The sequence below is a fragment of the Giraffa tippelskirchi genome, chromosome 7 (genome assembly GCF_054371585.1).
Source record: "Giraffa tippelskirchi isolate mGirTip1 chromosome 7, T2T-mGirTip1v1.2.pri, whole genome shotgun sequence".
Classification (NCBI taxonomy): Eukaryota; Metazoa; Chordata; class Mammalia; order Artiodactyla; family Giraffidae; genus Giraffa; species Giraffa tippelskirchi.
The window spans coordinates 12,039,973-12,061,285 of NC_137281.1; the positions used below are offsets into that span (position 1 = coordinate 12,039,973).

The following is a 21,313-nucleotide window of genomic DNA, read 5'->3' on the forward strand; positions in this document are numbered from 1 at the left end:
CAAGATCTCTTGCTGACCAGTCTAGGCCCCTCAGACCACTCCCCACTTTGCATCTGAACTTCTGGCCAGGCAGAAGCCTTGACCCCTGACTGCTGGCTTGCACAACCTTGCCTATTTCTTCTTAGCAAACTTTTGCTCTTTCTTGGATCACCTCCTTTGTGAAGGACTCCCTGGCTACCACAGATAGAACTGGTGGGGACTGTGACAGCCTGTGTCTGGGTCTATCCCCACACTCTCAGTGTGGAAATTTGAAGGCTAGCCCTGGAAGGAAATCTGTTTCAAACCCAGGGCCTACAGAGGGTGAGGGCTTGAGTGACTGTCACAGCTGGGCAGAGCTTGGGTCCCAATTTTTGAGTGATCAGTTTGTTTCTGATTTCCTCTTAGCTTTGCTCCAGTTCTCTAGGGACTTCGGGTTTTCTTTTCCCGGTGGGTGCTGGGGCTAAGTTTGTAAAGAGGAGTAGTTGAGAAGCCAGCTTCTGGCACTGTACCTGGATGAGGTCTGAGGCGGAGGTGGGTCTGTGTTAGTAGGGGGGCTCCTGCTCTTCCACACTCAAGAATCCAGGCCCGCACACCACTTCTTTCTCAGGACCCAGGTGTTGGGCCCCCAGCCTTCTGTCTGCTCGCCAGTGCCAAGTTCTCGGGCTTTCGATGCTGCCCCCTGGTGGGCAACCCCCATCCCCACTCTATTTGCCCGTTGTTTAATTGCTAAGTCCTGACTCCTTAGCGACCCTAGGAACTGCAGCCCACCAGGCTTCTCTGTCCATGGGATTCTCCAGGCAAGAGTACTGGAGTGGGCTGCCATTTCCTTCTCTAGGGGATCTTCCTAACCCAGGGATCGAACCCGAGTCCCTTGTGTCTCCTGCATTGGCAGGAGGATTCTTTACCACTCAGCCACCCGGGAAGCCTGTCTATTTGCCAGAGGCCAAACTAATTAAATACTTTTATTTACAAAAAAACAAACAAAGCAAATCGATCTGCAAGGTCGGGCCAGGCCCGCCCTTGCAGTGGTCACAGCAGCAGTAGAAGGCAGTGATCCCGTGCAAGTCCGGCTGTCTCGGAGACTGGTTTGTGTGCGCCCTCCTCCCCCAGGCCAGGGTCTTAGCTTTGGGGAGGGGGCCCCCCGCGGAGGGGGCCCCCCGCCCGACTCTCCCCATGCCGTTCCCCCCACTTAAGGCACAGCCCGCCACCTTCCGCCCAGCCCGAGGGAGGGCCTGGATGGGCCGGGGAGCCCCGGGCCCCCGGGGTCCCCGCCGTCCTTCAGAGGCGCATTCACCACGGAGCCCTGCGCAGATGGGTACAAGCGGCCTTTAGTGTCGCCCCCGCGGCCCCCCTCTCCCCGCGGGGCCTGGCTCCGTGCCCCGGCTCAGACAGGAGGGCCGGGCAGATTGAGGACGAGGCGGATGCGCTCCACGCACAGCGCGGCGGCCTGCCGTGTCTCCCGGCACAGCGCCGCCAGGCTCAGGAAGCCGTGCGGCAGGTCCTCCACCACGCGCAGCGTCACGGGCTGGCCCAGGCCGCGGAGCCGCCGCGCGAACATGACCGAGTCGTCCAGCATGGGGTCCAGCGCGCAGGCCTGCGGGGCGGCGGGGGCGGGGCAGGGAAATGCGCGGACGCGGGGGAGGACAGAGGCAGGAGACAAGAGGATGGGGGCGGAGAATCGGAGAATGAGTCTGACTGGCCTCTGCCTGGCTTCTCCCTCCCCCCAGAGGCCCACTCTCTCTTTGCCCCTTTCCCGACTCTCCAAGCCCAGCGCCTGGCCGGCGATCTCGACAGGATTGCAAAAGCAAACTGGCAACTGACTCCCTCAGTTCACCCGTTGCCAGGCCTTCCCTCCTGCTGGCACCCCTCTCCCTGCGGCAGGGCTTTCTCCCTTTCCCCCAGCTCGGCTCCCCGGGAGCTCCTTTCCCCAGGCGTTCCAGGCCGCCGCCCGCCCCCTTCCTCGCTTGCTCCACGTTCCTGGCCTGGCGCTCACCACGATGTGCACAGGTGGCAGGGTCTGCAGCATGCTGTCGGGTGCCAGTAGCGGTGACATGAAGGGATTCTTGACGATGGGGGCTGAGTAGAGGGGCATCCGCATGGCACCCTGGCTGCAGCGCCGTGGGTGGAAACCCTCGGGGAAGGCTGCGCCCGCACCTCGAACTCGGTCCTTGTTGCTCAGCTCCTCTGGGGCCTCAGACACTTCAGATTCATCCTCAGACCCAAGTAAGAAGTTGATGGTTGAGGGTGTGGAGGGGCCGAGTGCCTCCGCTGACAGGGACAGCTCCGGGGTGTCCGGTGTCTCACAGCTGCTCCTGAGGCTCAGGTCATGCAGCTTCAGGCCCTTGAGGGAGTCCGTTCCCAGTGGGCCCTCCTGCTGGGTCAGGGCTGCTTCAGACACACTGCGCCGCATTGTCTCTGTGAGAGGAGCATGATCAGGGGGCCAGCCAGGCCTGTAGCTAAGCCTGGCTCTGTGGGTCGAGTGTGTGGGTGGCTGGCAGGGTTGGCCCGGGTGGGAGCAGAGGCCGGTAGGGAAATTGCACCCTAGGGCTGTAGAGGCCCAGACTCCAGGGTGCCCCAGGCTGCAGTTCCAAGGGGGCGGTGGAAGGAGTCCCCTGTCTTGGAGGTGGGGCTCTGTCCTAATGGAGGGGTGTGTGTGTGACTGGGAACATGAAATGCCGGTCAGTTTACCTCTGGGAGCCTGTTTCCTCTTCTGAACAAAGGGGATAAAAATACTCCTTACCTCATAGGAGGTGGTGGGAACTCAGTGGGATTAATAAAATTCGGGATTAGGTACTGCTACCCCTGGGGAGGCTTCCCAGGTGGTGCTAGTAAAGAATCCGCCTGTCAATGCAGGAGGCGTGATGTCTATCCCTGGGTTGGGAATATCTCCTGGAGTAGGAAATGGCAGCCCACTCCAGTATTCACGCATGGAAAATTCCATGGACAGAGGAGCCTGGAGGGCTGTGGTCCATAGGGCCACAGAGAGTCAGATATGGCTGAGCAATTGAGCACAGAACACATCCCTGGGAGATCATAATATATCTATATATATCTATTTATTTTAAAAATTTTAAACTTATTTTTAATTGAAGGATAATTGCTTTACAGAATTGTGTTGGTTTCTGCCAAACACCTGGTAATGTTTTATTACCAGGTGACTTGTTTTAGCTGCCTCCTTAGCCCCCAACATGGGGCTGTCAGCTTTTCCTGGTCACTTGAGACAGAGGGTATGAACGGGTCAAAGTGGAATGGTGAGCAGGCCCACATGGCTTGAAAGGAGGCTCTGTTCACAGGGCGCTAAAAAGAATCTTGAGGACATATCAAGACTTCCAGAGACCCCCACAGCTTTAGGTATGTAGATCTGCTCCCTGAAGTTCCTCCCTGTTCTTCACCTCACCCCTTCCCTTTGTTTTGTTTTTTGGCCGAGCTGTGAAGCATGTGGGATCTTAGTTCCCTGACCAGGGATTGAACTCAGGCCCCCTGCACTGGGAGCACTTGGAATCTTAGCCACTGGACTGCCAGGGAAGTCCCCATCCCTTCCCTTTGAATGACCAGACAAGCCAGTGCCCAACTGATGCTAAAGGTGCACGTCAGTCAATGTATGGCAAAAACTACTACAATATTGTAAAGTAATTAGCCCCCAACTAAAATAAATAAATTTATTTAAAAATAAATAAATAAATAAAGGTGCACTTCAGGCCTGCCTGGTGTGCCCACTGTGGCCTCAGCTCCACTGATTTGATCAGGACCATTCTACTTACCACTACTGCCAGGACCTTACATTTTTTCAGTTTTTCTTTTTTTACTTGCCTTTATAAATCTATGAAGGCAAAATGCAGGATGATACGAGAAAAACTGCTTAGGTGCCCTGTGGCCCAGAGGTTCAGTGGAACCAAGCTGTTGACTAGAGTCACAGACACGGCCAGTCAGGGTGCTGGCATCTTCTAAGAGCACCTACTGTGTTCTAGGTACAAGGCACAAAACAGCACCTACTGTGTGCTAGGTGCTTGACACAAATAGGTTGGCAGTCCTTACAGCAATGTAATAAGGCAGGTATTCTTAGTGTTCCCATTTCCCCCAGAGGGGCAAAGCTAGGCTCACAGATACTGCAACTTGCCTGGCATAATACCTGGTACTGTAGGGAGCTCGACTGGCGTGTGTGCCTCTAGGGTCTGCTCTTGTCACCTTTCTCCTACAAGGAAAGCCCCAGTGCCAAATGGTCCATGTGTCTAAAATTCAAATCCCTTTTAATTGCTTTTGCGTGTGTGTGCTTAGTTGAGTTCAGCTTTTGCCACCCCATGGACTATATAGCACATTAGGCTTCTCTGTCCATGGCATTTCCCAGACAAGAATAATGGAATGGGTTGCTATTTCCTTCTGCAGGGGATTTTTCCCACCCAGGGATCGAAACTGAGTCTCCTGCATATGCAGGCAGATTCTTTAGCAACTGTGCCACCTGTTTTGGGGTGTATTTATTTGTGTTGGTTGGAATATCCTAATATTAAAAACTGAATTTAAAATAAAGCATATTCAATTGGAATAATTTTCTGAATAACAGGAACTGTATCTACTTTTTTTCTTGGCCCGTGGCTTGTGGAATCCTAGTTCCCTGACCAGGGATTGAACCTGTGTTCTCGGCTGTGAAAGCGCTGAGTCCTAACTACTGATCTGCCAGGGAAGTCCCTGGGAATGGTATCTACTTTTGAACTTGCAATTTCTATTACCCAGAAAATACTGTTGATTTATGAGATAGAAAGTAATTTGAGGTGACTGTGCTTTAAAATCCTTAAAATGTTAGGAAATGGGAAAAAATGTATCTCTGGATGGAAGTTATTTTTGGCAGCCTGAGGGTCTTCCCACCTACCCAGGGTGGGGATTTCTTCATGTACTGATGTCTCTCTCATCTTCTGATTTCCCTGCATGGCTCTGTTAAAAGTCAGGAAAGAATCTAGGAGGGCTGGACTTCCACCTGAGGGCCCAGGGAATTTCAGTGGACTAGATTCTTGGGACTGAAAATCTGGACACATGGCTGGTCTTCTGAGTGTTTGGGGGTGTTTGGAAAGCTAAATCTTATAGTTCCTGGGATTCTGAGCAGACCCGTGCGATCAGAAGTTCTGGAATTTCTAGAATGTGGACTAAGGCTTTGTGGCAGGGAGCCAGGAAGTTGATATCTGCTTCCCTGAGTGCCCAGGGCCCAGCTCCTTGCCTCCTGCAGGACTTCTGATGCCAGGCTGTCCCTCCTGGCCACACTGGATGGGTGTGTGAGGGAAGGGCGCCACTCACCTGTCTTGGGCACCAATTGCAGGTGGGACTTTTGCCCGCCCAGCTCCAAGAAGGAGTTGAGCCACGAGGAGGCGCTCAGGCGGAGGTCTCGGAAGAGCAGGGCCGTGTCCCGCTGCACGAGCCCCATCATGCCCAGCGCCTTCTGGTCTGAGTCGGGGTGGTCCTCAGTCTCCGCACCTGTGAGTGGAAATGTGTGTGTGTGGGGGGTGAGTTGGTCTCCTCTCTTTCTGGGCCCAGTCTCAACACACACAACCTCAGGCATCTCTGCCCTCAGAGACCCAGACTATCTGACGGCTTCAGCAGGAACAGGGAGTCTCAGATTCCTCCGCTTTGTACCCAAGAAGACAGGGCTCTAGTCTCTGTCCCCGAAGGAACCAGGGCTCCAGTTGTGTGTGGATGGGACTAACCGGCATAGGCACTGACGCACTTGGAGAGCACACTGAGAGGCAGCAGGGGGTCCATGAGGCTCAGCAGGCGGGAAGGAGAGGCGGTGGACTGCAGCATGGTGGCCGGGTAGGCTGCCATGATGCCATCTGGCACCCGCACCCCGTAGGCCGCTGCCCGAAGGGACACGGTGAAGCAGAGGTTCCCGCCGGCGCTGTCTCCTGCGAGGCATATCCGCTCACCTGTTGAGCCTGTTGTGGAGGGGGCTTGGTCAAGCCTGGCAGGGAGGAGCTGAGCTCTGGGCTCTTGGAGGTCGGGTGTGGGGGTCTGGCCCACTGCCATTTTAGAGACTGGGAAACTAAGGCAGGGATCTGGACCCATGTGGGGGATAGTGGGCAGAGGATCAGGCAGGCTGAGGACACAGAGAGGTCTGGAGATAAGGGAGCCATGGGAGAGCTTGGGGAGCTGGGGGTCAGGAGCAAGGAGGAAGGGTGCTGAGAAAGGGGAGACCCAGCGCCCATGTCAGGAGGGAGGGGCAGCGAGGCCAGAAGATGGCAGCCAGGGTTTTGGGCGACTGCTTGCGCCCTGTGCCCGCAGCACGACCTCACCCTGCTCTGTGCCTCCCGAGCTGTGTGGGGAGTGGGAGGGTGGAGGAGCTGGAAGAATGGGCTGGAGCCCAGTCAGGTGGCTGCCAGCAAGGGACAGCAGTGGGTAGAGAAACAGGAGGAGGGAAGAAAAGGTCAGAGGTTGGGGGCAGCGGGGGACGGAGTGTCAGGGCTAGAGTGGGGGAAAGCAGGAAGAGGAAATGGTTGAGTGGAGGGTGGGAGCCTGGGGGCAACAGAGGCAGAGCTGCAGGAGGGGGTGAGGGACACAATGCGGTGAGCAGGTGGCAGAGGCTGGGTGGTGGGAGACGGACGGGGAGGCAGGGTGTCAAGACTGAGGCTCCAGTGCCTCGCAGCTCTTTGCCCCTGCTGTGCCGGGCGGGGGCTGAGGCAGGCTGGGAAGGGGGCTCACCGAGGAGGGCACAGTGCTTGACGGCCCAGCAGTAGGCGTAGAAGCACTCTTCGAGCGCCCGGGGGAAGGGGGCCTCAGGGGCCAGGGAGTAGTCGATGGAGAGGATGGGGGCGCCCAGCTCCTGGGCCCAGCTCTTGAGGTAAGGCTCGTGGGACTTGGAGGTCTGGGCCACGAAGCCGCCGCCATGGATGTGCACCACCAGGGCCCTGGAGCGGGGTGCCTGCTGGAGGCGTGGCCACAGCTCCAGGCTCCTGGGGCTGTCGGACCTCATGAAGCTGCTGAGCTCCTTACTGTCCTGGGCGGGGGAGGAAGAAGGAGGTGGTGGGTCACGGGGCAAGGGCGGCCTGCCTGAGCCTCACTCCTCCCAGAGGACGTGGTCTGAGAGATGGGAGAGGGGGCAGGTGTGAGCTGTGAGGCGGGAGGTGGGGAAGGCGCTCCCACTGTGCTCCTCAGCTCTGTGCCTGTTCTGGCAGAGCCGGGGCCCTACCTGTCCTTCACGCAGGTCATAGGAGATGAGCCTGACGAGGACGGGCCCGGGGCCTGTGTGGGCCAGCGGGGGTGAGATGGTGACTGTGAGCTCGGGGTCCGAGGTCAGAGGCATTTCAAAGGCGATGGGTGGCAGGCTGAGCAGGCGGCTTACCCTCACGGTGGTCGAGGCCATGTTTGCTAGAGACTGGGCCGGGGGTAACAGGAGGAGCTGCTGGCAAGGGTCCCCCTCACGCCTCCCCTCCAACCTCCTCGCCCGTCTCTTCCCTCCTGTGCTCTCCCTGGGCCTGGGATGTGTCTCTGGGCCCCATGACGTCCCCATCGCTGGACCCCAGGCTCACCGATAGCACCTGGATCTCAGTGATATTCCAGAAGGCTTTCCAGAAGTGCACGTCCAGGTTCTGAATGATCCGCTCAAACTCGGCCCCACGCAGCTCGGGGTCGATGGCAAAGCGGCCGCCGGTGAAGAGGGAGCTGGCGGTCACACCTGGGGGTCGGGAGGGGTGTCAGAGAGCCCCTGGCGGCCTTGCTGGGGCCCTGGTGCGGGTAGGGACAGGAAGGGTGGGGGCGGCTGCAGGCAGGGCCCCGAGGGGACTCACTGATGCCAGACTCGTTGCGTTTGTAGTGCTCCCCGAAGGACACCAGTCCGATGGAGATGGTCTGCAGGAACGGCCGGATGGCGGGCGTGAACTGTGGGGAGAGGCCTCCGAGTCAGGGAGCAGGGCCAGGTGGGGGAGGGGAGGCAGAGACAAGGCAGGTAGAGGCGGTCACTCAGCAAATGTCTAGTGAGCTCCGACTGTGTGCTAGCCACTGCGCTAGGCACCTCACGGAGCTGATGTTGTTGAAAAGACAGACAATACTCAAATGAAGACGTGCTGTACAATGTCAAGAAATGATCAGTGTCTGAAAGGACTGTTGGTGGAGGGACAGAGTGCTGACGACGGGTCCGACTGTTTATGGGTCTCCCGGAGGGACTCAAGGAGGAATTGGAATGAAGAGAGGGATGATTGTTCCCTGAGGAGAACAGGACAGAAGCAGAGACCTTGAGGGGCATCCTTGCTTGGCATGGATGGTGTGTGTGGTGGGAACAGAGAGGCCAGGAGAGGGGGTGGGGGTGGGGTGAGATCCAAGGAGCAGTGGGGGGCTCATGTGGGGCCTGAGAACTTGGGTTTGTTCTAGACACGATGGAGCCGCAGCGGGTTGTGAGCTGGGAGGAGGATGGTGCAGGGGTCCCTGAAAGTCAGTGAGGACTGAGATGAGGGGATACAGGCTGTGGGGACCAGTTAAGGGGCAGCAGGGAGAGATAAACAGGAGAGCTCAGAGATCCTGAGGCAGAGTCAAACAGGGAGATAGAGACCCAGCATCTGCGAGAGGAGCCAGGCGACTGAGAAAAGACAATAGAGACACCAGATCAGAGGGAAAAAATCCAAGCCACAGGAGGCTGGGCAAGGGGCCAGCAGGGTTCTTCTGTTCATTCAGCAAGTCCTGGCCTGGGTCCTCTGGCGTGCCAGGCACTGGGCTGGAGCAGAGGCTGAGCAAGACCTGGAAATGAGGGACATCTGCCCCCAGGGGCTGACATTTTACATGGGGAGGCTGTCCTGCAATGTGGCCCAGCTGGGCCCGCAGAGAGTAGCTGTCAGGCGTGGCCCTGCCCCTGGCCAGGGGCCCAGTGGACCAGAGAGCACAGCGGTGCCTGACCTTCGGGACCAGAATGCAGCTCGGGTGTCCCCAGGCTCTTATGAGCTTTGCGGGCATGGCCGGGACCCAGGGAGGAGCCGGCTGGCCCAGCAGGGCTAATCAATATTTGTGGGTTCGGTTTAGATGAGGGGAAGTTCCCAGGAACACCCGGGCTGGGCTGATGAGGACAGGCTGCCCCGAATGGAAGCAGAGATGGGATGGAGGCTGAGACAGTTTCCATGCTCCACTGCCTGGGGGAAGCCCAGAGAGGGTCTGAAGGAGGGCAGGCTCACACGGCTCCAGATACTCCTGCTGGGGTTCCCAGATGTGGTTGGGGACGGGTGGGCCCAGCACAGACCCCGGACTGGGGCAGACTGTGCCTCAGCTCTGAGCTTGGTGCCCTATAGACTTCCTAATTCTCCCAGTCTCCAGACTACTCTTCCTGTGAGTCTGAAGGCCTCAGGGCTGCCTCCCTTCCAGTGCTGAGATGAGCTGTGTTCCTGTGATGGTGATTTCAGAGTGGGGGCAGAGGATAAGAGAAGGCCTGCAGCTGGGGTTCAGAGGGCCCTGGTTCAGGGAGGAGAGGGGCCACGACCAGGTCTTCCTTGTGGTCACCAACGTGGATGTGCTTGCTGGTTCTCTCTGCAGCCTGAAAATCTGGATTCTACTGCGCCTTAGGGGAGTCGATATGCCCTGGCTGATCTGGGTCCAGTTGAGCAGCTGGGGGCCCCTCCCCTGAACCCCTGTAAAATGGGGCCGGCACCTGTCCTCCCTGCCTGCCAAGCCTCTGGTGGGGATGACTAAGTGGGGCATGCTCTTACAAACAGGTCTTGATGCTCTTACAAACCACACTGGCTACTCTCCTAGGGGCTCTCAAATGAATTCGGGGCCAGACAGGTCACGTAAGAAAGTAAATGAAGCTCCTGAGTGCAGGGTGATGGGGAGCAGTGGGGATCCTGATGTAGGAAGCTATGCCCAGTTGAAGATTCCTTCCTCCACGGTGGAGTCGGCCAAGGGGCCACAGGTATGAGCCCCTCGCCCTGTGCAGTATGAGCCCCGACCAGCTTCCCCTTCCTGCATCTGCTGTTTGCTCAGTCAAGCATCACACCACACCACTGTGCTTCCTCTGTATGCTACTAGGGCTTCCCTGGTGGCCTAGTGGTAAAGAATCCGCCTGCCAATGTGGGTGACACAGATTCGATTCCTGAGTCTGGAATATCCCTTGGAGAAGGGAGTAGCAACCCACTCCAGTATTCTTGCCTGGGGAAATCCCACGGACAGAGGAGCCTGGCGGGCTACAGGCCGTGGGGTCACAAAAGAGTCGGACACAACTGAGTCACTGAGCACGCATATGCAACTGGGCCTGGTTGGGCCCACCGTGTGCCTTTGCCATGGGCCTGGGGGACAGGCGGGGGGGCTCACCTGGAAACCCAGGCAGCGGCCGTAGAAGCAGCCTTTGTGCAGTGTGACGTACTCTCGTAGGAAGTCGGCAATGACCCTCTCGTCACCCTCGAAGAAGAGCCTCCCTGGCCGGTTGGTGGTCAGCAGGCGCTGGGCGTAGTAAGCCAGGGCGCGGAGCTGGGTGAGGGCGGCCAGGTAGGCCTCGAGTTCGGCCAGGTTGTGGCTGGTGCGAAAGAAGATGCTGCGGCGGTTGGAGGCCACGTAGCGTGATTTGTGCAGCAGGTGCGCCAGGCAGCAGCGGGCCGTGTGCACCAGGCTGCGGTACCCGTTGGCCGGCGTCTCTGGGTCCAGGTCAAAGAGGTGTGCCACGCTCAGCAGGCGGCCCAGGGTCGGCTCCAGCCCTAGGGCCTGCTCCCGAATGCCTGCAAAGACGCCTGACAGCCGCCGGGCGGTCTCCCCGGGGCCCTGGCTGGAGAAGAAGGCCACGTTGTCCTCTGCCAGGGTCACCAGCGACTGTGTCATGGTGCACAGGTCCATTTTGTGCAAGAGCTGGGAGGCTGCGGGCAGGTTGGGAGGCACGTTAAGGCAGGGCTGGGTCACCCCTGGCTCCACTGGGTCCCGGGGTCCCAGAGTCCAGGCTGTACCTGCTCCTCCCACTGACTCACATCAGATCACAGTCTGCTCCTTTAGATGGGAGGATGGAGCCCAGGGCTCTAGTTCCTTGCTTCCTTGGGACCCATGAGTCCAGTATCCAGACCCTTTCTCCTTCCTCAGGAGCTGTGTTTGATCCCTCAGCCCCCACCTTCCTAAGACCCAGGAATCCAGGCCCCCGCTCCCTCTTCTTCAGGCTGCAGGTTCCTGCTCCCTCTTCCTTGGGATGCTGACTGACTCTTTAGCTCCAGCATCTGTCCTACAGCCCAGGAGTCTATGTAACCCTCTTTCTCCTCTCTTGGGGCCCATCTGTCTCCATTTTCTCTCCCGGAGCCCGGGACTCCTTCTAGATTCGGAGCAGCCTGGCCCCCCAGTTGGTCCCCTCTCTCAAGACCAGGAGTTTCAGCCCCCATCTTACCTCCTTCTCAGGCCCCAAGTGTCACCTACAGGCCCTTGCCCTCTGCAGTATTTGGGAGGCTTCTGCTCTCAACCCACTGATTCCCATCCACCTGGTGGTGTCTCAGGATCCTGGTCCCAAGCTCAATTCTTTTCCTGAACCCAGGAGTTCATAATTCTAGCCTTCCCTGCAACCGAGGGGTCACTCCTGCCCCCTCCTGGTCCCTCCAGTCTGGCTGTGGCAACCTCTCCAACCCCCTCTCTCTTCCCAACCTTGGTCCCACTCCTCCCCCAACTGGGTCCCTGGCCTTCAGGCCTGTCCACTTAGCTTAGCTTTGCATGGGTTGGCCTTGCTCCCTGCCTGCGGTGGTATTCATCCCTGTTGTTAACCTTGAACTCACTGCGCCAGACCTGGTGCTAAGAGCTTTCTCAATTTGCTCCTTTAGGTTCTCACTAACCCTCTGAAGTCCAGACTGCCTCAGTTCCTATTTCAGCTGTTATTTGGAGCATTGCCATTTTATAGGAGAGGAAACGCAGGCTCAGAGATGTTAAGTAAGGTGTTGACAGTTGCATTGAAAAGCAGCAGAGCAGAAATCAGATCTGGATCTCTGGGTCCAGAGCTGTTACTTTTGCTGGTCTCCATCCCAGGGTCCTGCAGACTGGGCCTCTAGCCCTGGCCCCGCAAAACTTGCCCTGGACTTGGCCTGACTCCCCACACTTCAGGGTCTCCAGTTAATCTGCCCCTGCAGACCGCTGTCATGTCACCCAGGTCCTGACAAGCTAGCTGTTCTTGTCCTCCCTTGGTGGGGACGCTGCCCTCTGCTTCAGAGACATTTCTCTCCTGAAGCCCACCCAGCACCTTGCCTGCCTCCCAAGTCAATGGTTCCCTGATCCTCCAGAAAAAGGTGTCTCTTCTCTTCCGGGTCCGGGGGTTTGACAGCAGCCATTCCTGTCTGTCAGCTGGCCGTGAACTCACCCCTCCCAGGCCTCTTCAGAGCTCCCCAGGGCTGACTGTGGCTACTGCCAGTTGCAGCCTGGGGTGACAATCCTGGGGAGGGGCTTGGCCTGCCCAGGGTGTGGTCACCAGCTCCACCTCCTACCCTGATAGGATGGTGAGAATCCAGCCCTGTAAAGAGAGCCTGGGGCTCAACTCACTGCTCCCAGTCCCTGTGCCAGCCTCCTGTGCCTTTGAACCCTGGAGTTTGGGCCCCCAAGGCCCTCCTCCTTCAGTTCCAGGAGTCCGGACTCCTAGTCACCTCAACAATTAGAAACAGAGGCATCCAGTTCTCCTCTCCCCTCCTCCCTTAGGCCCAGGAGGCTCACCCAAGTCCTGAACAAAGTGTTCCCTCCCACTTAGCCTGGCTGCCCTCGTCCTTCCCTGGGGGGATTCAAGGAGCAAAAAACACCGGGGTTGATGGCAGCTCCTGCCCCCCCTCCCCAGGCTGGCCGTGACACAGCTGGCCCCAGCTGGTGGGGAGAGAGAGGAGAACCAGCCTTGCTTGTCCCTCCAAGGAGGATAAAAGCTGATCAAGGGCAGTGCCAAGCCCAGCCAGGGGCCCACGCCACAGGTCCTACTGTGTGGTATTCCCACACTGGGCACCCTGCAACCTGTCACTTGGCCTTCCAGGCCATCATCCTGCGGTGACTGTCATTTCCACCTCACAGACAATGGAAGCTCAGGGAAACTTCACCTGTGTTATTCCAGTGCTCCTGGCCTGGCCAGCTCACCCTTGCCCTCAGCTTCCCCCCTCCTCCAGGAGGCGGTCCCTAAGGGTGCCTCCCCATCTAAGATGCGCCCTTCCCACTTCTTTCTGTCATCACATTTAAGTTGTTCTTCTTCCTAGGATTTTCCACCTAGGCCGTTTTCCATTTATCTGTTTACATGTTTGTTGTTTGTCTCCCCCAGGGGCGGAACCAGGCTTCATGGAGCTTCAAAGCTTTTCCAAGTGGAGGTGGGGTTCTTTAGGAAAAAGGAGAGACAATCACAAGTGCTGAATTAGGTACAGGGCTTGGGAAGGGGCCTGTGCAAATGAGGGTGTTCTTTGCTTGGCTGTAGGTGAGTCTGCCTCTGGCCCTGTGCCTGGAATGACATCTCCCCGGGGGCATGGAGTGGCACATAGCAGGTGCTCAGCAAAGATTTGAAGAAGGAAGGAAAGGGAAGAGTCAGAGTGGAGGCAGGCAGGACTGGGTGGGAGTCTGGGAGAGGACCACCCCTCCCCAGGGCAAACAAACTGATGGACAGACAGAGGCTTCTGGAGACAGTTCTCAGCTTTGTGACTGGCCTAAGCCACTGGCCAGGTTGATTTCTTCGTCTTGGAAAGTGCACTTGGCCATCCTGCCCAGGGGGCTGGAAATGATCTTTGTACGGGACCCCACGGCAGCATTTCTGCTCGTGGCTTGCTGTGTGGTTCTCACTTGGCCTCACTGAGATTGGGTCCTTTCTCCACCTAACATGCTGTCCAGTTTACTGCTTGTGCTGTTTGCTTTTTGTGTCTGACACTAGAGTATAGGCTCCCTGGGGGCAGGGGCTTTGTTTAGTTCACTACTGTAGCCCTAGCTCTTGCACAGAGCTAGCAGGGTATTTATTGCACGGCTGTGCTCTCCTGTTCCGCTCTCCTGTTCCGTAAAACAGCTGTCATTTACTTCCTGTCTCTGGGGCAGGGCTCCTATTGAAGATGAGGGCACAGGAGCCCTGGACAGAAGAAGCAACTTGCACACAGCAGTGAGAAAGAGGCTGATCCCAGGCGCTGCCCTTTGCCCTATTCTAGGCGGCTCCCTGGGGACTGGCGTGGGAGAAGCAGGGAGGGGGGGATGCTGCGCTGAGGTTGCTCGAGTCATGCCGAGAATCTGATGCAGAGGGCACTGGGGCAGGGGCAGGCAGGCCCCCAGGGCCTTGGGTGAGGATTGGGCCAGAGGGAGGGTGGGGGTCCTGCTGCCTGGGCACCAGCCCTTTGCCCTAAAGAGTCACAGGACAAGTGGACCCGGCCTGGATTTTGGTCCCTGGGGACTGAGCAGGCGCGAGAAGGGCAGTGGGGAAGTAATCGGGGGGAAGATGGAGGAAGGGCCAGGTCGGGGGCCTGGGAGGGGCAAGGCCTTGTGAAGGGGAGAGGCCTGGGGCCAAATGCAGGCCAGGGGGCTGTGATTACGGCCTGATCCCCGAGTGTGTCTGCATGGCAGAGCAGACCCTGCTCTACGACAGCCATGTGTCGGACACTGCTCTCTTCCTGGGTTTTATGTTAGGTAACTCAGGTAAACGGTTTCAGCCTCTCCATAGCCCACGAGGCAGGGACCATCAAGACCCCTTTTGGCAGATGAGAGAGCTGAGAGACAGAGAGGTGACATACTGCCCAGGGTCACCGAGCCAGCCAAGATGGCGCAGCTCCTCTGCTGCGTTTCTGTGTGTGTCTGCGTTGCTCCTTCTGTCATGTCTCAGCTCTGTGCTTTCTGGGTGGGCAGGTATGAGTATGTCTTTGAGGTTCACCTGGATGTACATGGATGTGTAGGTTCCTGTCGTGCTTCGCGTTGGTCTGTGTGTGTACAGCGTGGGTGAGTGCGTTCAGTCCACATTTTTTCTCAGTCTCTGTGTTTCTGTTTCTCAGTATGTCTGCAGGCATGTCTCTATGCATGTGTCACAGCCTATCTGATAGGGACAGAATAAAGGGACAAAGTAGGTGATTAAATAGTTAATTAGGGGATTGTGAGTAGAAAAATATGAGACACCCCTGTAAGTTAATTACTCAAGAAAGCAGGTTTGCTTAACCATGAAACCAGGCAGCCTTGCTTAATGGCAAAACCATGCAACAGAAGCACGAGACATGTCCCCAGATAGTAAAACAACGGTGGCATGAGATCCACAGCCTGTCCAGCGAGCTCAGTAAGTTAATGATTCCTAGGACACGCTGTCTGCACACGTATAAAACAGTAATTAGTGGACCCAACTTGACCCGAGGGGACAAGAAAACTCCCCTGCCCGACCTGGAGGGGGAGCTGATGATAGAAGCATGACGTTGACTCAAGAATGACAAAGAAGTCTCCCCTTCCCCACTTTTTCTTTGCTTATAAAACTGTACGTAGTAAGTTCTCAGGGTGCAGGATTTCTTACCCTCCTGCTTGTAAACTTCACAAGCATTCTATTCCAATACATCACTTCTTATCTACCACTTTGCCTCTGGCTGAGTTCTTTTCTATGCTGAGACCTAAAAGACTGTGGTACTGGAGCTCTTCAGTGTCTGAAATGACACCAAACGGTTTCATATCTGTATTGCTCAGCCCCTGAAGGCTCTGTGTCTCTGTTCTTGGCCTGTGAGATTGCGCCGGGCATGTTGTTTGTATGTGTATGGATGTGTATTTTGGGGGTGTGTGTGTGTATGGTACCCCTCTCATCCCATTTGCTCCAGTTGGAACCCAGGGCATCATCATGGGCACCTCCCAGTCTCGTCTAACCCTCAGGAAGACCTGTTGCCCCTGTCCTGCCTAGAAATCCCTGGAACGTGGCCTTTCTCCCACCTCCACTGCCCACTTCTCAAGATGACTGTAACAACTCTTTCTGTATCTCTGTTTTTGCCCCCTCCATGCCTTTCCCACATAGCGGCCAGAAGGTCTTTCTAAAACTTAAATCTGGTCACACACTCCCAACCTTTGAGCACCCTACCCTTGCTCTCAGAATAAAGCCCCAAATCCTGGACACGGCATCCCAAACCATGTACCATCTGGGCCCTCTGGGTGCCTAGCCCTTTCCTCACTGAGCTCCCTCTGTGCCATGAGCTGCCACTTCCTTGAGGGTTCTGCCTGTGCTGTCCTTGCCACCCTCTGTGTCCCTCCTGCCTAGCAGTCCATACTCGCTCATCTTTGAGTCCGATGTCACGTGCTTGGGGAGCCTCCCTCTTACGCGTTCCCTCTTCATCAGTTTGGCAGATGGGGAAACTGAGATAATTGGATAATCAGATAATTATATCTGATTTGTAGGGTTATTTATTAATGTCTGTGTCCCCGGCTCAGGTGGTGTCTTATCCTCCGCACTGAGGGCCCAGGCCTGGCACAGGGAAGGGTTCGTTGAATATCTTTGCTGAACAAAAATGTGCGCCTGGAGCCTTTTGGGTCCAGATTCAAGGTTGAGGCACAGAGCCGTTTTGAGTGTACACACTCACTGTCCTTAGGAGCCTGGGGGTGGCCATCTCCTTGCCTTTGCTGGCCAGGTGAGGAAGACCAGGTGCCCTCACTCCCTCAGAGTCTCAGTGTCATCATCTGAAAAATGGGGTGATCATGACATTAGTGTCATCTGTTACTGGCAAGATCCAAAGGATGAGTAGGAGTGCTCCAGCCCATCTGGATGCCCTTGGGGTCTGATTCACTCAGTGGAGGCCTGCACCAGGGCAGGGCCTCAGGAAATGACAGGGAAATCTAGGGGCCTGGGGGAATGAGCCTTTGTGAGTAGGTGGGCCTGTGGGTTTGTGGGGAGGACTGGCTCAGCCCTGTGCAGGAGGCCCTACGCAACAGGATTCTAACTCCTCACGACTCCCTAAGGGCAGCATGATAATTATCCCCATGTTACAGTTCATGCATGCCTTTACTTATTAAGTGAACATGTGAGGGCCCATGTGTCTGGCATACCAGGCTCTGCAATTGTGGGGTAAACAGGACTGACATAGCCCACTCTCAGGGAACTCACAGTCTAGCTGGGGTGACTCCTGTTATTATGTCCATTTTATAGCTCGGAAAGTTGAGGCAGGCAGGGAGGGAGCCTCTGTCCAGTGTACCACCGCTTCACGGCCTGAGGCACCAGGTCTCCAAGGCCCATTTCCTGATCATTGTCTTGCCTCTGGGCACTCTGTCCTGTCTGTGAAGCTGTGTCCTACAGTGTGACAAGGAATGCCCTCGGGCCCCAGTCTGAGCTCTGAGCCTTCCTGTGTGTGTCTGGAGCCAGCTCCACTTCTACCCTTGGCTACTGATGATGTCTGTGGCAGGGAGGGTGATGAGTTTGGGGTCTCTGGACTAAGTCAGGGCTAAGACAGCTTCTTTCCTGCAAAGGAAATTCCCATAGGTGTTCACTTGGGTCGACACTCCTAATCCAGCAAGGACTTCATGTGGGCCTGAGGCTGGCAGCATGTCTTGTCTGTCAGTGTTTCTCCAGCCTGCTGAGACTTGTAAATAATGTGACACCCTAGGGAACCCAGGTGGCAGCTCTCCTTTCTCCCAAGCGAAGGTCAGGCTGTCCCAAGCCAACCCAGGGCCTCTTAGTCCTCGGAGTAGGAGTCAAGAAGTTAGATACTAGGGCAGCCAACCTGAGGATGGTGGACTGACAACAAATGAATGAGCAGATTGAATGAAGGATGGTGGGACAGGGCTGTTGGGAGCAGTACTGCACCCCCTCCTCCAAGTATGCCCCACTGTGGGGCACCACTTCCTCCTACCTTTCACTCCAAAACTTCCTCTTTGGGGAACAACTTCTAAATCTCTCCCCTATTACCGTCTTAAGAGTGTCAGAGACCTGAAAATCAGGGCTTGAACCATTTCCCACGTTGGAATCACAAGGCAAGAGCTGCCACAGCCACAGAGCGAGAACGGAGTCAGAGCGGGAACGCTAGTTCGGGACACTAACATCCTGGGCTTTTCCCCCTAACACGGTACTGGGGCGTCCGAGAGCCTCTCTGCTGGAGATGATACTTCCCTCTCACGTCACCCGCTTCTCACAATGGATTATCTCCACACCCCCGCCCCGCAGGGCGGCAGTGAGCCAGTCCACGAGCGTCCCCCACTTCTCGTGGCAGTAGGTCAGTCCACTCGGTCACCAGTTTCCCGCAGGATGTCTAAGGTTCCTTCCGTGCTGCTGCCGGCCCCCGCCCACTCACCTTTGGCTCTGGCTTTTCGCCACCACCGGCGCCTTTGACTTTTGGACCCCTCTTGAAGCCTCTTCGAGGCTGGAGCCTCAGAGGCCACTCGGGGCCTCGTTTCCCAGGCCGATTCCATCAATTTTCCGCGGTCCCGTTCCCGCGGCCAATTCCACACCCGCCTGAGCCAATTCCACCCGCCAGTCTCCGCCCCGATCCTCACACGCACCACCGCCAAGCCCCCACACCACCCAATCCCGGACTTGCTCCTCTCTGGGTCCCGCCCCCTGAGCGAGGTGGGCCGCCCTCCACACTCGGGTCCCGCCCCTCTCCACTAAGGCCAACGGTCTGGCCCCGCCCCCTCGCGTGCTTTAAAGGGCCCGCGACCAACAAAAATGCAGCCTTGGAGGCGGCCGAAAGCGTATTCCGGCAGAACTAGCGGGGAGTCCCTAATGGTCACCCCAGCAAGGAAGCCCCGATGTAGTCACGTGTTGGCTGTCATCCTCGTCTTCCCACTCACCTACCCAGGTAGGGATCGTCTAGAACGCACTGTTCCTGTCCGCTAAGAAGTGAGCAGGATGCCACTTCGCCTCTGCCTGAGGGCGGGGAGCCGGGCAGGTCCTCAGGCAATTCAAAGCCGAGGCGGGGCTTTAGCGCAGGAGGCGTGACTGCCTGGGAGCCGTTGGAGGAGGAAGCCCCGCCTTTCCGCCCCCCCCCCGCCCTCTGTCTTCTAGTTCTCCTATCGCTCAGTTTCTTGGGGTTCTTCTTCTACCTGTCCTATTCCTCCCCGCGAGAATGGAAGGCCGGGGCGGTGGGGGGTAGGGGTAGGGGTGTGTGTGTGTGTGTGTGTGTGTGTGTGTGTGTAGATAGATAGATAGGGTGCTCAGCGCCTGCGCACTAGCCCCAAGCCGCACACTCGCCCGCAGGGTGGAGAGGAGGCCGCAGATACCGCGCTGTGCTGGGAAAAGGCGGGAAACAGAGGAGACTCGCGCATGCGCACACACTCTGGCGCGGGGTGGAGGGGTGGAGAGCCTTTGGTTGTGGCAGAGCTGTGATGGGGGCATCCCTTGTGACTGGATTCGGGAGGCCCAGAGAAACACCAGAAATACCATCCCGTCTCTTCTCCCCACCCTTCCGAAACACACGACGAGCCCTGGCACTGAGAGACACCATGACCCTCTCCTCCTCAGTCCTGAGAGAGACGACCCAGCGCTTCCAGGGGATACAGGACCTTGGGCTGAGACCCTCATTCACCAGCCTTCGGACAAACGGCTTCGCAGCGCCTTCAGCTCCTGGATTGGGGCTGCACTGTTTTCTCCCCCTCTGGCTGTGTCACCACATGTTCCCTGGAGAGAACTTGCGGCTGTTCTTGTGCAGAGCAGGGCTTCTGAGCCCAGAGAAGGAGTTCACGGCCGAGCCTGCTCCCCGGGGGCACCCACCATCGTCGGCTTCGGAGGAGGACGAGAAGGGGCAGGGGTGCTGTTTCCAGCGGAGTCTCATGCCCACGACCCGCCCACACCGCCCCCCGAGTCTCCCTCCCTGCGCGCAGCCCAGACCTGGCCTGGGATTTGGCGGAGCCCAAGAGCCTCTCCTGAGCATCCCGCTTCCTGAGATCACAACCTACGAGGCCATGGGCCTGGCAGGACCGGGACTCCCTGGGGACGAGTGTCTTCCTGCCCACTGGACACCCCGGAGAGCTGAAGGGCCATCCCTGCCCTATGTCCGGCCTTGCCTGCGTGGCAACCCGCAGAGGGTAAGGTTCCCGGTCAGCGAGGTGCCTGCCCCCCGCGGTGCTCAGGGTTCTGGGCCCGGGGGATGAGCATCTGCCCTCGCCCACAGCCTTTCTTAGTTTCTGTCTGATTCCCACGGGTCTCCACAGGGAGGTGGCCTGGAACAGGGCAAGGAATCCGAGGCTGTCTGGGGATCTTGGCGCGGCCAGCCACCCCTACTGCCCAGCCCCCTACAGGCTCCCTCTCTCCTCCAGGCCTCAGCTTCCTCCTCCATCAAAGGGGGCTCTGGCTCTGTGTCTGGACTGCTGGACGGTGACCTGAGCTCACCTGACGTCCTGGCAGGTCTTAGTTCTTCTTAACTGAATGAGTGACCGTCTCTGGGAGCCTCTCCCCTTCTCCCTTCCTCCAAGCTCAACTCACCTGTGTACCGGTATTGTCTGGGATTCTGGCTGCTGATTTTCTTCCTGGGTGTTGGCATGCCACCGAATCCTGACATCATTTCGTAACCAGGTTGCCCTTTGAAGGCCAGCTTCATTCCAGGGGCTGCCATCCTACCCAGGGTGGCTGGCGAATCAATGTCTAATGTGAACCCCACATCTGGTTTTGTGCCTGAATCTGTGACCCACTCAAGAAATGTCTTCAATTCTGAGGTCGATGACTGTTCGAATGGTTCATTTGGTTTTGATAGAAATTGCCACTCAGCCAAAGATTCTTCTCCAGATTTGACTCCCTGAGCTGCAAGGTCTGACTGTTGCCGTCTCTCTTGGGACATCGGTTCAGTCTGGGCAGGTGGTTCATTTTGGGGTTCAGGTCCCCGCTGGGCTCTGGATCCCTCTCTCAGTTCTGGGTCCTGTTGAGTTCTAGATTCTTTTCCTGGCCCAGGTCTGTGCTGTGAGGCAGCTTCCTGTTTACTAAAGGCCACCCTTTGGTGGGGAGATGATGGCTGCGGGGCAGACTCCTGTGGGGCACGGAATTCCTGGTGCAGAGCCGCGATTTGTTGTGCTTGAGGTTTCTGCTGGGCTTCAGCTTCCTGTTGGGCAAGGGGTCTTTGCTGTGAAGTGAGGTTCTGTGGGATATCGGGTGCCTGCTGAGCCTTAGATGCTGGCTGAGCTGTGGGTGTCTTTTCTGGCTCAGACGCTGGCTGGGTGGTAGGTATCTGGGGTGGCTCAGGTTCCCAGTCAGGCCTAGAAACTAACTTAGAGCCTGGCTCCACTGTTGTGAGTTCCCTGAAGGGAACTGTTGATCTCCCAGGCTTCATTCTTCTGGACTTTCCTTTGTCACAGATCTGGGCCTCCTTCACCAATTGCTCATGATGGCACCTCCCTTTGGGTTCCACTCCTTCATCCTGGCATCTCTGCTCTTCCTTTTTAAGGCAGTTGGCCGGTGGCCCCTCTACTCCTGAGCCCAGTAATGTGCTTCTGTGCCTCCTGCTTTTGAGGGGCGAGCCTGGGAATAGGAGGAGGCTGTGTGCTCAGCACACTGTCC

At 57.2% G+C, this 21,313-nt stretch overlaps 2 protein-coding genes across 18 annotated transcripts in view; one reads left to right on the forward strand and one right to left on the reverse strand.

The window, feature by feature from the left end:
* Positions 1 to 1,289: 1,289 nt before the first annotated feature.
* Positions 1,290 to 21,270, reverse strand: LIPE (lipase E, hormone sensitive type). Of its 12 annotated transcripts, XM_081516185.1 has the most exons (11): positions 18,623 to 18,702; positions 15,374 to 15,500; positions 10,246 to 10,781; positions 7,746 to 7,836; positions 7,488 to 7,633; positions 7,148 to 7,333; positions 6,661 to 6,955; positions 5,670 to 5,897; positions 5,263 to 5,439; positions 1,973 to 2,394; positions 1,290 to 1,573 (listed from the first exon to the last, which is right to left on the reverse strand). In XM_081516185.1, exons 3-11 carry the CDS (start codon positions 10,759 to 10,761, stop codon positions 1,364 to 1,366), a joined length of 2,271 nt encoding a protein of 756 aa, XP_081372311.1. In that variant the 5' UTR covers positions 10,762 to 10,781; positions 15,374 to 15,500; positions 18,623 to 18,702; the 3' UTR covers positions 1,290 to 1,363. The 12 variants fall into 12 exon arrangements, 11 of the variants coding, with proteins under 11 accessions (XP_081372311.1, XP_081372303.1, XP_081372302.1 ...); XR_014060911.1 differs by lacking the exons at positions 15,374 to 15,500; positions 18,623 to 18,702 and adding an exon at positions 20,249 to 21,270 and having other exon boundaries at positions 5,263 to 5,478; positions 5,638 to 5,897; XM_081516177.1 differs by lacking the exons at positions 15,374 to 15,500; positions 18,623 to 18,702 and adding an exon at positions 20,249 to 21,270.
* The window catches only part of LOC145515542 (uncharacterized), a 97,058-nt gene continuing 93,740 nt past the window's right edge, over positions 17,996 to 21,313 (forward strand). For 5 of the 6 annotated variants that reach the window (XM_081516197.1, XM_081516196.1, XM_081516194.1 and 2 more), the window contains exons 1-2: positions 17,996 to 18,626; positions 19,289 to 19,851. In XM_081516197.1, coding sequence (XP_081372323.1) covers positions 18,494 to 18,626; positions 19,289 to 19,851 — 696 coding nt within the window. In that variant the 5' untranslated portion in view covers positions 17,996 to 18,493. The remainder of the gene's footprint in view (positions 18,627 to 19,288; positions 19,852 to 21,313) is intronic. The other variant, XM_081516193.1, reaches the window with a different exon arrangement.